General features: G+C 37.6%; 1 protein-coding gene across 2 annotated transcripts in view; it reads left to right on the top strand.

Annotated features, from left to right (window-relative positions):
* The first annotated feature begins 1,453 nt into the window (after window positions 1–1,453).
* ZNF451 (zinc finger protein 451) overlaps window positions 1,454–18,596 on the top strand; it is a 68,408-nt gene continuing 51,265 nt past the window's right edge. Inside the window, exons 1-4 of one of the 2 annotated variants that reach the window (XM_045543792.1) lie at window positions 1,485–1,716; window positions 2,263–2,346; window positions 8,364–8,444; window positions 10,206–12,725. In XM_045543792.1, the coding sequence (XP_045399748.1) occupies window positions 1,696–1,716; window positions 2,263–2,346; window positions 8,364–8,444; window positions 10,206–11,702 (1,683 nt within the window). In that variant the 5' untranslated portion in view covers window positions 1,485–1,695 and the 3' untranslated portion in view covers window positions 11,703–12,725. Of the gene's footprint in view, window positions 1,717–2,262; window positions 2,347–8,363; window positions 8,445–10,205; window positions 12,726–18,596 lie in introns of those variants that run through there. The other variant, XM_045543790.1, reaches the window with a different exon arrangement.

Below are 18,596 nucleotides of genomic sequence, written 5' to 3' on the forward strand. Positions count from 1 at the left end.
ATTGAAAAAGTACAGGGAGTCCCCAGGTTACAGATGACCTGACTTACGGTGTTCTGTACTTATGTACAGGCTCCCCATAAGAATAGTTTATAATTAATAATTTGGGAACTAGTTTCTTCTGCACATCTAAATAAACCCACATGGCATAAGAGGTTTGTTGGCACAGCATCCGTATGCTAGTGGCTAGTCTCATTGTTTATATGGTCACTTTTGCACAGCATAACTTTCATCTGAACTTTTTAAATTCTATTTTATGAGTCTGTGTTTACCCCCATGACCGTGCATGCCTCCAAAGGAAAAGTCCACTGTAAGTCTAGGTGAGCCTGCAGCGAAGAAAAAGGTAATTACAACGGAAGTGACAGTAGAAATAATTAAGTGTTTGGAAAAAGGCCAGATGCCATCATTCATTGGGGAAGCAATCACTCAATTATTGGAACAATTATAAAGGATAAAGTGAGAATGGAACATCTGAAAGGCAGTGTGCCAATGAAAAGAGCAATTATTACTAAGCAGTGTAGTGGGTTAATTATTGAAATGGAAAGATTATTGATTTGGTTAGATCAAAATAAATGTAACATTCCTATTAGCCTAGCATTGATGCAGCATTAGGTGTTAACTTTTAATATTAAATTTAATAATTTACATTTCTCCTATCTCCTAAACTTTTTCTATGAGTTTGTTTTTACGTTCTGTTTGTTTGAATTAAAAGAAATAGCACAAAAGTTTCTGTAACTTATTATTACAGTACAGGGGTATTATTATTTACCACATGAGCCATTATAGGATTGTTATTATCACTGTGTATGTGCTCTTCATCAGAAATCCGAGTTACTCAAATATCCGACCTAAAGACGTTCTCAGGAACATACCTCTTCTGTAACCCGGGGACCGCCCGTATATTTTAATATTACTGGTCTAAGGTTTAGTGATGAAGTTAGGTAGGCCTTGGCTCTTTTCTATTGGATCCTGGACTCTACCTTCGCCACTTTTCTGCAGGCCAACGCCCGGGCTCCCTCAGTTTTCCTCCTCGGGTGTATTAATACTGGCTGTGAGACTGAACCTGGCCAAGCAGTGAGGAATGTAAGGGCGCTTTACATCATTTCCTGATTTTAGAATTCAGCTAGTCCTTCTCCTCAAACATAAATAAATACAAGAAAAAAGAAAAGAAAACAGAGAAATTAGTTCCCACCACCAGCCTTCGGGGCTAAAACAGAAAAATCAGTGAGCTTTGCTGCCACAACCTCACCAAAACCAACGCAAGACCCTCCGCCACATCCCTCCGCCGCCCGCCCTGCACACCCCTAGCAACAAGCCCCGGCCTGCCCCCTGCTGCGCGAACTGCAGCTGGCGTCAGCCTGGCGGGACGCATGCGCTCTCGCTCGGGGTCCTTTTCCGCTCGTTTTTACACCGGCGCTGGGCGGTTTGGGGGCCGACCGGAACTACAATTCCCACGATGCTACGCGGTGAGGGGAGGGAAGGCCAAGAGTGCGCGAAAGAGGCTCCGGGGAGTAGCGGGCCAGTGAGGGCAGTTCCTCCTTTTGAAGCGGTTTTGCGTCTCTCTGCCGGTGGCGTCGGTGCTCACGCAGGGGCGGGTCGCGGTAGCGCGAGGTGGTGCAGGGGCGGGAAGGGGAGTCGTGGCGGTGACGGCGGCCGGGACAGCAGGAGCCCGGTGCTGTCAGTTAGGCCGTCGGAGAAATGGGAGACCCGGGGCCGGAGGTGAGTAGTCGAGCGTGGGGCCTGGCGTCCTCAGGGTCGAGCCACGAAGGGTTTTGTGTTTTCTGCGGTCCGGGGCCTAGTGCTCGGCCGCGGGCTCGGGGCGATTCCTTGGGCGTCGGGGGCCGAGCCCCGCTTTCGGGCCTGGTGCGTGTCCGAGCGAGGAACCGGCAGCAACAATGGCCGCCCGGCCGCCCCCGACCCCCTGCGCGGGCCCGGGCGTCCCTCGGTGAGGCTGCTCTGCCAGTGGGAGCGACATTTTAAGGCAGGATTGCCCTTCAGGAAGGAGCCTACACCCCTCCTTCTGGGGTAGGTAGGGGAATTGTGAGAGGCTGGTGACTCGCCTTGAACGGTCCGTCTCTGCAGCTCCACGTACGCCGTGGCCAAACCGGGCTCCATCGAGTTCTGTTCTTAGTGGGGTTTGCGTGAAATTGCGCTCGGTTAGTTTTCCTCGAGAGCCTTTGTTTGACTCGTTCGTTTTGGAAAAGAAAATCTGTTCCTACAAGTCCGTGGCTTAATAGATAAGCATGTTTTGGCTTATTTTTATAGATAATAGAATCTGCCCCTCCAGCTGGGCCTGAGGCATCTGAATCAACAACGGATGAAAATGAAGATGACATTCAGTTTGTTAGTGTAAGTAGCAACTGATAATCGGTTTTCCCCAGTGAAAGACTGTGGTAAGCCATTATGTAATGATACCTCACCTGGTCGTTCATCATTCAACAAATACTTGTGCATGTCTGATATGGACCAGACGCTGTGGAGCATGGCATAGCATTGGGGAATTCACCCCCAAACGTATCTGAGCCACCACCGTAGCCATCACAAAGAGGTTGGCCACACGTACGTGTGGTGCACGTAATCAGGAGTCTCAGGCCTTCATTTAGAGCCATTTTATACCTAAGACAACATTCTGGTCTCAGACTCTGTTTTGAACTGAGGCAAGGGTGTCTTCTAACAGGTGACACGGAGGAAAGGGCTGCTTTTGATAAGGAAGGAGGTAGGAAACAAGAAGGGTTGCAAGAGCTCAAAATCTTAGCATTATGTTGCTTCACAAAATGAAGGCAAATAGCGTGAAGACTTTATTAAGCTCTGAGATGATTATGATTTGACATACATAGTACAACAATTGATGCTCTCAATGAAGAATACTGCATCACGAGGAACATGGTGTATTTTTCTGTTTATTCACTGCGTTAGTAAGCGTAAATAGGCAGATTCCTGGGCCCCACTCCAGACCTCCTGAATCAGAATTTCTGTGTGGGGCCTAGGAATCTTCATTTTGGAACAAATGTAGATACCTATGGATTTGTAAGCACAATTTGTAGCGTGTTGGTTTTGAAAACATAACTGGTAAAGTTTTAGAAAGGCTCTGCTTGAAGTGGTGTCTTTGGTAACTAGAGAATATTTCTGCCCCAAACTACTCTTTTGGAATCATGTAGTTAGTTGCAGTTTGATATGAAAGCTGTATATCTTTTTTTTGAGTGTCCATCTGGTGTGTATCTGTGGTGGTTTTGGGCAACTATGTAAAACTGATTATTAAACAATGTCATGACCAACATTAGGGCTATTGTGGTGATACACTGTTGTATGGTGGTGTACGGGTCTGTGTAAAGGCCTTCACAAGATTTTCTTGGCTTTCTTCCCCACTGCCAGTGTATATTGTACTTATTTTTAACTTTTAAGCATGTGGGGTGGATGGTGGGGTTGGATTTTATCCTGCTTCTTTCTTCACTGTCGACCTGAAGTATGTTTGATAACAGGATTCTATAGCTCTTTAGGGCAAGTACTTGAGGTTCTTCCTGAAGCTTTGTATGTTTGTGACCGGTATTTTTATTGATTATGTTTGGTGGAAATAAAAGGAATGACACACTTTTTGAAGAATCGTCCAGCTGAGATTGAAAAGTAGTCTTCTAATTTAAATTTTATTGTAAATGTGGAGAATCGGTTCTGTCTTTGGATCAAGAATAAGGAATGTACAATCAATGTATAGTCAACTTAATACAACCTCTTATATTTATCCCTGTTCCCAAATAAAGGTTCAAAGATTTGACAGCTCTAAATAGAGAAGTGAACTATATGCTTTAAGCACAATCACAATACTAGTAGAAGCCTGTTAAAAATTTTGCCTTTGCCTTTTGGTGGTACCACTTAATTGACAATTAATGGTGGCTTAATTCTATTTTAAAATACATTCAGAGGCACAGTCTTCTCCTCTCTTTAACCTAGTCCTATTGCGTGACTCCTCCAAGTAATGTTTAGGCAATACAAATGAAATACAGTTCTATTCTTGAATTCTTCAGTTTCAAAAAGAGCATTATGATATCACTTTTTGATTTACTGTGGTTTAGATATCGTAGCCCTTATTAATCTAATTTTCCTACCTTTAATCCACATGGTGGCATAGCAGTTACTTTGTGATTTGCCAAATACAGAGCCTGAAACTAAACACAGTGTCTGAAGTAAAGGAATGGCATAGATGTGGAGGTGCAAAAATGAGCCTTTTCATTTAAATTTTATTGAAATATAACATATAGAAGTACATATTCAAAAGCATATTGTTTAATCAATTTTTGCAAAGTCAATCACCTGTGTAAACAGCACCCAAATCAAGAAACAGAATGTTACCGTAACAAAAATTTTTCATTTACATCTGTTACTCACCTTTTCTTTTTAGTTTTGTAAAATGAACCTTTTTATTCAACTATCATCTTTATGTCATTATTTGAAACTACAGATATTTTATCTGATTTATTTCTGAAAAGCTATTTTAGCTAATAGCTGATAATGTGATTGTTCAAAAAAACTTCTGAGGGAACCTGTCATAATCTTGATAGCACAGGAGAGCCAAGATTATTGATATGGTGTGGAATTGTTGCAAGTGTGGGAATAGTCAAGGAAATCAAGATAGAATTTCATATAACTTCAGGAGCACCTAAGTGGAGTATTAATACTGTAGCTGCAGTAGAAGGGAGTCAGACAAAAAATGAGAGTGTCTTTTGGCTGGATATCCTGGGGCTGTAATTTGTTCACTAAATAAAAGTAGTGTTAAGGCTCATAATATGAAATGCCATGATTTAAGTACCTTAGAGCTATTAAGATTAATTTGAAATACATCCTACTTTTAAGTATCAGTATTTTGGTTTGGATAATGAGATAGGAGATGAGAAGTATGTAAATAGTTCTTATAGATGGTAGAAAGTTCTTTTATAAAAAGTACATAGTGTTATAAAAACAGGGCATAAGACTTGCAGTTTATCATTCTGCTGTAAGTAGTAGTTAGTATTTGTATGTGTTTAAAAGGGCATTTTGAGTATCAGAAACTTCCTTGTTTCAAAGTGTTTCAAAGTGGGAAAGCAGAGTGGGTTATGTATAGTTCTGGAAGATAAGGTGTTTTTTAAGTGGGAGAGGGAAGGATGTGCCAGATGGCATAGATCTTTAATGCTGGACTAAATTTGAACCATAAAATAGGCAGTTAAGAACCATTTGAAATTTTTCAGCTGGGCAGGACCACAGAAGTAAAGTATGTCCTTTACTTCCCTAGATAGGAAGAAACATGAGGTATTTAGGGGTTTAGATTAGGTTTTTGGATTTATGTTCAAATCCGTATTCTTTGTTTTGGAGAATTCTTTGTAGTAAACTGCTTTTTTTAATAGACCCTATTTGGTGTACTGACTCTCTTTCCAGTTAGTAGGAAGTTGGTGTTTTTGCTTTGAGAATTAGTTTTCTAAATAACAGGATTGAAAGCCTTTTATTTCATTAAAATTTATTTTTTAAACTTAGAATATTAATTCAGTCGTGTTCCTAAACTGTCTTTCCATGCTTGTGCATGTGCCTGTGCCCGTGCCCCTAAATTGTGTGACATTGGGAGTGGAATCTTTGATTTTTTTGTTATTGGTACAAGAGGGGAGGAGAATGATTGTTTACTAGTTGATGGATAGAGCTAATTCAAATAAAATCCCTTGTAATTGGAGGGCCACGTGCATTTATATTTGTTAAAGATAAAGGTTTGTTGTTTTTTCTTTATTTGTATTATGTAAACATTACTTCTTTTGAGGAATTGGTAACTTATTTTTGGTCAACATTAAGAAATATTCAGAGGTAGGGGTAGTGGCAGGCAGTCCTTTTTCTCTTATGGAAGGAAGAGAAAATGTGTTCTCATAAACTTAGGTAATAATCATTGATTTGAAAATAGTGTTTCCTTTTAACTACCTCAGAATTATAGTGACCACAGAGCCATTGTGTGTTTAGAGACCCAAGTTTATCTCATTCAGTTTTGTCATCTGTTAAATGGGAAAATAGTAATATTAATAATTCATATCTTACCATGTAAAGCAATTGTGGGAATTAAATGAAATAATGTACATGAAAAGCTTAGCACAATGAATGGTACAGGACTCAAGTAAATGTTATTGATTAGTAGTAAAATAAATGGTGTACTGAATGTTTTCATTCCTTAAATTCATTATAGTGAAAGTTTTTTCATATCCACTGTGAAAATCAACTAAAGTGCACGTTACTTATGGATAAATGTTCTAAATGACTTTTGCTTTTTCTCAGTTTTAGATTTTCTATCTTGATTCTTCTTTATTCTTAGTGTGTATTGTGGAGTTGTTCTTTTGTAGTTCAAAAATGGTTGCTTATCAGTCTGTTGATTTACTACAGTAGTAAATTTATGGTAGTCTTGTCTCAACTGTCCATATTCTTGCCCTTTCTGCTATTTCTGCAGCTACTTTTTAATCGTATTTGTGACCATTTTCCTTATCATTATGCTTTTTCCTGCCCATTTTCCTTTTTGCCTTATGTTCTGTCACCTTCCTTATTTCCCTCTTTTCCTTACCTACTGGCTGTTTATGGGAACTCTGCTCCTGCTTCTGTTTATTTCTGGTTACCTGAAGGTTTTCTTGGTTTTCTATTTCTCTGGGCCTGTAATAGAGGTTCCTTACTGCACATTTCTTGAAGAGAGTAAACTAAAGTGATTGTATCAGTGTGAAAAGCTGTTACATTTTTATTTCGTTTACATTCTTCTTGGGTTGAACATAGGATTTTGACAATCTTAATAATAGGGGTAGTTTTGATTCTTAAAATAGGTGATTTAGCTCTATCTGAGCAGAGTATCTGTTTCCCTGTTCCTTTTTTTATTTCCATCTTTATAGCTTGAACAAAAGTCCTGATACCTTTATTACAGATCCCTACCCAGAAGTTTTGCCCTCTGGTTTTATCTTGGTGTCTAGATCACTACCCCTAAAGGATAGCAATTTCCTGGTTGGACAGAGGTTATAGCGTAGGGGAGAAAGAAGCTATTTTTTAGACTGGATGGCTCTTCCAGGGAAGGGGATCACTAATTAGGCCTTAGCTTTTGCCCCTTATAGTCAACTTTCCCCATCCTAAAAAATCTTTCCCTCAGCTATATCTCTTCTCCTGTGTTCCTTTCTCTTCATTTTCAACATACTAGATTTCCTGAAAGAATAATCTTTGCTAATAGCCTTTTCAGCCTCATTCTCCACTTAATTTTTTAGAGCCTGGCTTCTATGCTCACTTTTCTTGAAAATTGCTCTCTCAAAGGCACCTTAAAATGTCTGGTTGCCAAATTTGGTAGCATTTTCTTGGTGCTCATTGTTTTTGGTCACATTTGGCATTGACAGCTTTTTGTTGAGGCAATATCATAGTTTCAGTTTAGTTCTAGAGTTTTGTAGTCATCTAGGGGAGCAACTCCCAAATCTGTATTTTCAGGTATGTTCATACTCCCAGATTACAGGCCTGGATTTCCAGCTGTCTGCTAGGTAGCTACTGTGTACCACTGATGGTTAAGCTCATTATGTCCAAAAGAATATCAAATTTGTTTCTGTATGCCAAATTTATACTAATGGTATTAATATTATTCTAGTCACCTGAGTTTCAAACCCCTGAGACCACTGTGGCTCCTTGCTTTTGTTGTTTTTTAGTAGCCAGTCTTTTAGTTTTCCATTTTACTCATATTGTCTTGTATATGTGTTACTGTAGTCTTCTTGCCATCGCCACTATTAGTTCTTCATTATTATGTGTCTGTATTGATTAGTTATCCAACTTTCCTTATTCTCCATACTCTTCTGGGTGATTAATCTTCTTGAAGCACAGCTCTCATAATGTTATTCTTATCTTAGTATTATTTATTGATTTGTGTTTTCCTGTTGAATAAAATCTGGGCTTTTAAGCCTGGCATTGAAGGCCTGGTTTATGAGGAAATCAGCATGGATGGATGGAAAGACAGAATGGAGAAGATTATTGACTCCATAGGGGTGGGAGATGAAGCCACACTATTAGTCAGAGACACCATGTTTTGAGCTTGGATATTGTAACAGACTGTTGATAGCCATCCCAGCCGAAAAGAATTGGGTAGTAATATCTGTGTCCTTGTAGTACTGTTCCTGTATTAATTTGCCTTTCCTAAGCAATTGATGTGGCCCTAATACTCTACAGGGGTTATGGTCTTCCGTTTAGGCTTTAATATTTCTTATTTCTGAATGTTTTTTTTCTGGTTATTTTCCATAAGCCTTCCTCTTCAGAGATATTCTTGCCAGTCTCAACCAAAACAAATACTAATTGCTTTAAATGGTAGTTTGGTTTGAATAAATGTTCATGACTTGTAAATTTGCTCAATTCTTTTATAGGAAGGACCATTAAGACCTGTTCTTGAATACATTGATCTGGTCAGCAGTGATGATGAAGAGCCTAGCACCTCTCATAGTCATGTAAGTACATTACATTTGATTTGCATTTCTTTACTTGTATCAGTTAATACTCTGTTAAGAGAGTTATCAAATCAATGGTGACTGTGTTTAGGAGCTATAGTGCTTCAGAGAATGGCCCATTTCTGTTAGAATGGGCCGTAATAGATAGTCCAAGCGGTCCTTTGCCCAGAACGTCTACTTCCAATTTTGTTCCTCTTCTTTGAGAATGATAAGATAATTTTTAAGCCTTAAAGGTGATATCTGATAAAAGGGAAATGGAACAAAAACTGCAGGCTTTTTGGCTCCTCTTTTGTTTTTCCTTTCCTATACTCTCCACAGGTACCCTATAGAACTGGTTCCTTTTCATCCCGAATCATGTGGCCACAGAAAATTTGTTTTATCTTGGAAGAAATGATATGTAATGATCCTTTAGGAAATGGAATGTGGGGAAGGGTTTATAGGTGATGTATTACTTCAGTGATCATCCTTTTAACCTCCTCTTTCACCCCACATATTTGGAGTTATTTATCTCACCTTACTGGTTGTAGGTTTGACCCTTAAACCAGTACTTACCTTACTCAGAGAATTGAACTAGTTCAGCCCTTTGTAGCAATCTTGCTTCTCATTTGTCTTTGCCTTAGCCCAAACTTCTGTTCATGGGCTGTTTTCTTGTTGGATTAACACATTGGCTGCCATACTGGGAAAAAAATTTTTTCCTTGGGGCCACGGTGTTTTATTATGAAAATAGAATAAAAACTTTGAAAACAAAACAATCCTTTCTAATTTAATGAAAAATTTGTTATTGACTTCTACCCATGTAATCCATGATTTTAGAATTAAATTGCCAACATTAATTATAACAGTAAGAACATGAACAAGATTTTCATCAACGAACTCCAGGGTTTTTGCCTAGGTTTTGCTTCATGAGGCCCTGAGCTCAAAACTAGCATGAGTTAAATACAACTCATATGGCAGTTAATGTGTTAAAGAACTCCTGGCTCTTGTTCAAAGTGGATAGAGAGCTTCTTGCTTGATGATACAGGGGATTGAGACTTGGACATGGAATCAAAATATCTGGATTTGAGTTCCAGCTTTACTCTTTATTAATTCCGTGACTTTGGATAAATTAACCTTTTAACCTCAGTTTTTTAATCAAATAAGAATAATACCTACCTCACAGGGTTGTTGTGAGGATGAAATGAGGTAACAAATATGTAAGCTCCTTAGTAACTACAAACTATGAAGTAGGACTGTAAAACTTGAAAGTTTTGTTATTCATGGAGGGTGAATGACAAAATTTTTAAAGGGATTTAAAAATGAGTTTTAGATATTTTTTTCCTCTTAGTGGAATTTTCCTGAAGTTCTCTCTGCCATCACTAGTATCCACTTGTTGACATACATATGTTGAATGGAATTTTTTTCTTTTATTAATTGTTATTACCAGTAGTTTCACCACCTTGTTCTTATCCTAGCATGGGACCAAACAGCAGGGCAGAATAGCACTACTTGACCTGAGCTTATTTTTACTTTCTCCTTTTTCATAAACAGAGTCCCAGACTAATGCCAGTAGTTGATATTGGGTCTTTGGGGTAATGAAGCTTGTGGATTTGACTTCTGTGATTGCTTTGCTGACCTTTAGTGGATTGCATCATTCACTGTTAATTATAATAATTTAAAAATTGAGTTCTACTTACTGGACATGCATCTCTGCACTTGAAAGTTAACATATTAAAAGCATATTTTTTTTCTTCCTTGGTTTTCTTGTTCATGTGGATAACCCAGAGAATGCCTGAATCTAAGGTGCCATCCTCTGAGAATCATCGTCCAGAAATGTGCTCTAGCTGCAGTGTTCCTCTTCCCATTGGAGACAGCAGCTCCTCCTCTGGGAGTTGCTCCAGCAGTCCACAAAGGATAGTTTCTCAACCTTCCTCTGTTGAGAACCCATTGGAGAACCAGAAAAATGATCAAAATAATTCAGATATTAAGATTTCTGAGACAGAGACACTTAAATCATCACAAAATTATCAGACACTGCCTTCCTCTCCACTACTGGTCCCCCAAGAATCTTTGACCTCTTATGAGGTCAAGGAAGATTTACCTATAGAATCTTCTTCAGCTTCACAGAATGGACAGGATGCCATCCTCTATCTCCAAACACAAGTGGCTGAGATGTCCCGAGTGATACGTGATCTGCAGTCCAGGAGCTGTTTTAGATTTCATCATTCTAGGCCAAGTGAGAACTCTTCAGTTCCTTGGGACATCTCTACCTCTAAGGAGGAAAATTTATCCACAGTTGAAGAAGAAACAGATTGCAAATCTCCATCAGCTGATGACAAAGGGCAGCCAGCTGATCCCAGCCAATCTAGTTTCACAGGTCTTTTGAAGAGAATGGAACAAAGAGGTGTTATAAAGAGGGTGACATTACAATCTGAAGCAGAATCGTGTGAAGGGAAGCCTGATAGTGTGACCTCTAAAAAACGATTGGTTCCTCCACTGCATCCTCTTCTGAGAATTGCCACCACTGAGGTTTTTAAAGACCCTGCTGATTGCCATCCTTCTTCCTTCATGGGACATAGGGTATATCCTGTGGCCAAGGACACCTCTCCTTTTCAACCAAATCCACCAGCTGAGGGCCCCATTGTAGAAGCATTAGAACACAGTAAAAGAGGAAACACAACATCCCCTCTAGATTCTACCTCAAAAGAAATGGAGGTCATGGGTTGTAGGTTTTACCATGCTGCCTCCATTGCAGCCAGAGCTGCTAGCTACATGGCCTATATGACTCAATACCAGCGTAAACTCTGGGAAGACATGGAAGATCTGGTCCATGACCCAGAGTTTGATCGTGGAAAAGCAAGGTGTATAATATCTGATGGTATGGATGCAGGCCTTTGGCAGCTTTGTACAACTAGGGACATAATGGACTCTGTAGTCAGAGTTATGGCCATGGCAATAGACTACAGAAGGCAGGCCTGGCTCCGACTTACATCTCTCACTAAGAAAACCCAGGAGAAGATCTCACACTTGCCCTTTGATGGTACATCCCTTTTTGGACAAGATGTGAAAGCTGTTATTGCAGAAGAAAACAGTATAAAAGAAAATGACTATAAAGATCACAGTAAATACTATAACCAGCATCGATATTTTTATGGTCATGATCAGAAAGCACATTATCACAATAGGGGATACTCTAGAGGGGATTGGTACAAACCCCGAAACCACCCTTATAGATACAGAAAGAAGGGAGAGTCTCCAGAACGCCATGGGTACAAGAATTAGTAACCTGTTCGTGTTCAGCAGACTAGTCATCCAAGATCTTAACTGTTTTACTTGTTCATTCACAAACAAGATCTGTAGGTAAGGAGGTTATCTCAAAAACTGAATGCATGTCTGGAATGATCACAGCTGGTATTTGAATTCTAGACTTTTGGAATGAAGTATATGATAAAAAGACTTACACTTTCTTGGCCAAGTGAGCAGTGGAGACTTTCTTGTAAGGAGAGTTGGACAAAGGTTTGTTCATTATTTCTGGTCCGAAATAAGTCCAGAGGAGGACACTCAGGAATCTGAATCCTCTTGTGATTAAAGAAAAATATATAGGTTTGTTCCTCAGGAAAATCTTATTGGCAAACTGAGGACTGGCAGATGCTGGATCTAGAAGTAACCTACTACTGGATCTCTGTTTGCTAAGACCAGAGGTAAATCCTTCAATTTTTAGGTCATCAGTGCTTCCTTGTTATGGCTTCAGCTTCACACATCTTCACAAAATGACAAATCTGTTAGCAATCTCTTTATGTCAAAGTGATCAGCTCACCCAGAGTTCATACTATCAAGCTCTATGAGACTTCAGAATCAGCCATGAGGCTTTGTGTCAACTGGAATTCAAGTAAAATTTTGCCAAATCCAGTTTGCTTCCACTGGGAATGGCTAGATGTCACAGGTCTACTGTGGACACCAGCTGGAAAAAGACTTTCCTACTTGTGACATCTTTGTAGAAATTTTCACAGCAACTGTCTTCATCAAAAATATGATGGGCCACCATACTGTCACCACGCATGAAGCTACATGTGAAAGAATTCTTTATTGTCATCAATCCTAATAATCTTTGACCTATCAAGCTCTCGTATCAGCAAGCTGTGAGACCCAGTGATGGTAGTCTCTCGCAGTGACCTGGGCCTTTCACCAAGATGGCCTTCTTAAACCTACCTTCTTAAACAGTTAATTCTTTTGAGCTTGATAATGCATCACACTCTAAATACAAAAAAGATATGCACATCAGTGCCCTGGAAATAAAGGATGTTATTCACACCATCCAGGCATGCAAATCTGAACTGGCAAGAATTCCAAACATGCCTGACAATCTGGTCCCCTTATTGTAATAAATAGGGTGCCATCGATCTAGATTTTGTTGAGAAATCTTTAAGATTTAAAACGTAACTGTGGATGTAGTGAAGAGAACAAGCCACATAGTTCAGTTTCTGGATATCTGTTCAGTGATGATTATCCATTAATGATTCCTTGAAAGGCTGAAATCAAGACTTCAGTGACATGTTCTTGGTTAATTAGTCAGACTCTTAACATAAGAGACGACTTATCTTTTTGCTCTCAATTGGTCCCAATAATAGTTTTCCATCATACTGGAACTGGCAGCAGATACCTCAATTATATATCCTGCAGTATCTTCTCTTTAATCTCAAGGTAGTGGCTGTATGGTAGATCAGCCCTTAGATCCTTGTCTTTACAGCATGACTTCAGAAATGGAGAAAATGTCAAGTTTGAGGGGTCTGAATACATCACCTAGTAGTATTTGACTGACAGCCAAAAAAAATTTTTTTTTAATTGACAGACTTATAATTCTGTAACTTCTGCCTTTTTTCATCTGCTTGATCAAGGTGTTTTGAGTATACTGTTAGTGTAATATAGCACTGTTGTAGGGTTTATGTGGTTTCTGTTCTTGCTGTAGTTCTTGCACAGTGGTGATTGATGTTTTCCCTTCTGCCCCATTTTTAATGGTTTATTAGAAGATCATTCCTTCTCCCCATCATAACCATATCCTGCACTCTTTTAAATCTACTTTTCTTCCTCTTCCTATTTGTGCTATAGAGGTTGAAGGCACAAATTTCCTTCCTTGGAAGAAGTTATTTTATATTGTCAGATAATTTAAGGTTACTATATTGGTCCTGTTTGCCCTATTTGTAGATTGAACCTGAACTAATCTTGATAAAGGAGATAATTTTGCAAATTTAGCCAAGTCATATCTAGAGGTAATATTTACCTTATTTTTCTATATTTTACACAAAATTTTATTTCCAATTCTTTGGGTCCATGCCAATGCTCTACAAAATGTCTTTCAAACTAACTCTAGAAGAATATCAGTTACCTGAAAAGAGCAAAGGCCTAAGAAGTCATACATAGATTTTTGTAGCTCATAATGTGTACTGCACCAATCAGGCAGTACCACGTGCCCTTGACATTGGCACACTAGTTTTCTCTACTGGACTATCCAGTAGAGAACTCAATGGATAGAGAGACCTTGGAAAAATTTTATGTGGCTGCACGTAAGTGTTCCTGACTAGCTAAGGCAACTTCAAACTCTTCCCACTTTTCCATTTCTTCCCTTTACCTTCCCTGAATTAGATGGTATGTCACAAACTTGGTGATTTTTGAAATACCCTTATTCTCTAAAAAGTAAGCCAAAATAAATGATGCTTGAAAACTTGATTCTCTGAAACTACTTTGGCACATCTGCTTAACATATTCCTCTTCCCCCACTTTTAAATTGTGGTTAAACATAAAACTTAGTACCTTGACCATTTTTAAGTGTACAGTAGTAGTGTTAACTGTATTCACATTGTTGTGCAGCTCCTATCTTAAATATTTCTAAGACAACATTACTATTCTCTTTTCCTCTTGTGATGCTTATGTTGCTCAATGATGAAGTAAAAATAACATTGCTTAACTACTCTAATTGATATGCCCAAGCATCTCCAGAGAATTCAGTTTTCTTGAAAGTAAAAAGGTATTTGGAAAATCATCAAATTGGTGACCAAGTAGTTAATGTCTGAAAGGATTTGACAGTTGAGTAAGGATGGGGGCAGAACGCAGTAGAGTGGGAACAGTTTGTACCTATAGATTAGTTTCTTGATTGCAGAAGAAACAATATCCATAACATGTTTATTTTTCATTATTTTAAAATCTTTCTCTGGCATACTTGAATGATGATGGTGTTATAAAACTGAAAGTGGGGACTTGGTCTGAGTATGGAACTCATAATTAGAGAATTAATATTGTACCTGCCACATGCAGAGGCTGCGACAAAACTCTGTTAGACCAATCTCTGATGTTTAAATACCTCTAGGTTTTCTAGGAGGCATTGGAATAATTGCAGGTTTAATGATTTGGTATTCTGAAAAGGCATGTGTCTAATGATCCTTTTTCTTCAAAATGTTATTTCTTGACTAGACATAAAATGTATATGGAGACAATATGATTTCTTGCAGTTACTATGTATAGAGAAATACAGTTTCCATTAATTGTTATATGAAGTGCCTTTTTAAATTTCTCACTTTTGTTTAAAACTTAAATTTGATGTCTTGCATATATTGTTGGTGGTATTTATGTGAATTCTGTACTGTGGTTTAATTGTGTAGTTTGTTACTTTATCATCTGTACGATTGCACTATCTAAATGTACTCTCCTTCTGAATGTTAATTTGTTTATAGCACTGTTGGTTTATTTCAGAAGGTTGTAGAGTATACCTCCCTCCCCCTTATTTAATTAACTTCACAGTAGTTCTTTTTAGTTATTAGTAATTGGCCCAGTTTTCTGGGCATTAAAGCAGCTTTTTCTCCTGTTTGTATGTAGGTTTTCTGATTGAGTCATTTGTCTCTTATCTAACCTTGTTCTTAGCCGTGGTAACACAACTTATATTTGATAAGTGGATGTGTTTACTTGGTTAGAAGAAGCAAGGACATTAAAAAAAAAAAAAAGCAGTATATTTGCTGACACTTTATTGTTTTTTTTAAAGACTGTGTGACAGTCCTTATTGGTATAATTATATTTAAACCTTTTTTTTTTAACTGTGTGGCAGCTTCTTTATCAGTATAATTCCATTTATTAGCCCTCAGTGATATTTTGAGGGGAGCATAAACTCTTTCAGGCTACTTGGATACTATTTAGTACTCTGTATTAGTACTATACTAATAATTTACTGAATGATACCTAAGTGACCTGATTGAAAATGTCCTTAAGGGCCCAATACATCCAGGAAAACCTCTCAGGTACTGTAAACAAGGAGGTTGAAAAAGACACATTCCAGAATCCCTTTTAGCTGTAAAACTGCATACTGATATGGATGAACATATAGAGTTCAGTGGCATTCATTATTCTTGAAGATGCAATTAATTGACTGGGATTCTGATGAAGGTTTAAAATTATGGATTAGATCTTTGTAGAAATAGTTTAAAGATTGCAATAACTGAAAACTTTTTTTTAATATGAGGCATATTTTGTCCCAGTCTTGCACTATTTAGGTTTCCTTTTAAAATTTAACATTCTATACTTATTGTTAGTGGCTAGTCCAATAATTGATGGTCACCTCTGTATGCATCTCATGCATGTTATTCAATTGGCCAGATCCATCCTATATGTTTTTTTATTAGTGGATACAGAAACCAATCAGATTTCATTTTTTACTTAAGAAAATATATAGGTAGCAGTTATCAGTAAACTGATGATGAGTACTGTATTGAATGCAAATCTTTTTGTTATTTTTCGAGATATAAATGAGTTTTGTAAACCATTGAAACTATTCTTTTATGGAATTTCCGTTCCTGAATGAATGATGAGAATATCATTTTATTAAATCTTATTTCTCTTATTAATTAGGGATGATATTCTTGTACTTCTTTGTCTTTTCATTTGCTTGATTTTATTGTACTGGAAACTTTTTTTATAGTAGTGTTTGGTACCATTGAGATATCTATTACTAGAAATTTTGTTTGCTTCGGTGGGATATATCTGGAATTGATCACAGTCAACCATGTCCTTTTGATGTTGTTAGCGTATGAGTTATTTTATTCTCTGTATTAATCTTTTCTTCCCCTTTATACACCACCTCTTTCTAAAAGGATGTCTGATCTTCTCCTAATCTCTTTGATTATAGATTATATTTTTTATTCTACCAGTGTATACTAGCCAGGATTTTGATGTGGTTTTGTATTTGTATATTCAAATACCATGTCTTAAGCATTATTGTAAGAGATTTTCTAGTTTTTCCTAATGTTCTTTTTTGAAAAAATATAGCCAGTTTAGCCTCTCAAACTATACTTTCATCAGTTTTTAATGTCTTATTTAATGGTAGTAGTATTTTCTCATTTCTACATATTCTTCATACAAATGTATTCTTACATATAGTTTATGGTCAGATGCATCTTATAAAAATTTTGAAGCCCATCACCATGGACTTGCTAGAGCTATAGTACAGCTCTAATATATTGTATCTTAAAGTTAGCAATTTTCTCTAGGTTTTAAGGACTTTACTGGTTTTGTTGAAGTAACTATTTTGGATGGTCTGTTGGATTTTCTGATGCTTTGTCAAGAATTCAGCAAGATTTCTCAGGTTGTCTGTACTTTCTTTTAGGATTTTGGAGATCTTTCATGTTGTATTGTTTTCTAGTATTCTGAGTATATTTGTTGGTAGAGTGAAAGTAAATGTTTCATATTTGGTGATGTTTTAAAAAATTCTATTTTGACCATAAATGCTTCAAGTATTATTGTGTTATAGGTGCAATTGTCCTTTTGTAAGACTAACTTTCACATGCTATTTTTCCCCATAAGCTGTAACATTCTTTCTGTTTAATGACCCATAATAGTGGCTCTATCACAGCATTGAATTTTAAGGGCTACAATTAGACCTCTTGTTAACTTCCACTTTTATCTGTGGTGGTATGTTTTCACACTATCTTGATTTATCATGTAGTTATATGTCAAATAACTACTATGTTTGTGGTCCCTTGTTACCTCTTTTACTTGGCAAGGCAACAGTGATGTGGATGATAGAACAAAAACATTTTCCCAAGTCACTAAATACAGTTTCAAGTTAACAATTCCGTTTTTTAACATATTTAATTTACATCAAACTTCCTGCTGTTAGATATGCAACCCATTCCTTTCTGCCTTAGGTAGAATGTAGTTGATACATAAGTAGTCTCATTTAGACTCTTAGCACAGAGTTACCTGTGTATTGATATTTCTTAAATTGCTTATAACAGTTCCTGTATACATTGATGGGTCTTGCAAGCATCTTGATAGCCTTGTGTCTATCTTCTTCCTGCCTGGAAGGCAGTAGAAGAAAGACTCTACATTTATGGAGCCTATATGTACTAGCTCAGTGCTAGTTGCAAGCTACTCTCGAAATAGAGATTCAGCCTTATTTTGCAGATGAGGAGGTGAAACTGAAGTCAATAAGCAACTTGCTTAGGTGGTATAACTGAGCTTTAAATATAGATTTCCTCCACAGTCTTAACTCAGCATTGTACTAGGCTGTCCATGTGTTTTTCAAAGCCCCACTCAAGTCTTACCTCTATAATAAACTAATTTTACATACACTAATTTTTTTCTTTTCTGTACTTTGTGTTTATCCTATACTCTCACCCTCTTGGTATTTGATGTCGTATATTAAGTAATTCCTGGTTATTACACTTGTCACATCGGGAGTCCTAATGTCTTCTCTCATTGAGAGTTTTACTCTCACTGAGGATTATTCTTGATTCATAGTCATTGCCTTCTGTTTCCATTCATTTTCAGCACTCATTGTTTTAAGTCAATCTTACTGTTTTTTTCTTTATTCTACATTTTTTGTTTGCTGCACTCACTCGGTTTCAGATATACACTTAAGTTTTTTTTACTGGCATCTTGAGGATATTGGCTTACTAGAAGGAAGATGGAATGGTGCAAAGCACATAGTATTTGAATTCCAAAGGCCTTGATTTCAGTATTACCAAGTCACTTATTCTCTGAGCCTCAGTTTTCCTACTCTCAAGTAAGATAATATCCAAACGTACTTTGAAAACACTAAAGCCCAATATAGATTTCCTTTTTTCAGTAATTGTGCTGTTTCTGTTCACATTTATAGATTTCCTATAACTGTGGGATGGTATTGGCTATAGATAG

The sequence above is a fragment of the Lemur catta genome, chromosome 2 (assembly GCF_020740605.2).
Source record: "Lemur catta isolate mLemCat1 chromosome 2, mLemCat1.pri, whole genome shotgun sequence".
NCBI classification, from domain to species: Eukaryota; Metazoa; Chordata; class Mammalia; order Primates; family Lemuridae; genus Lemur; species Lemur catta.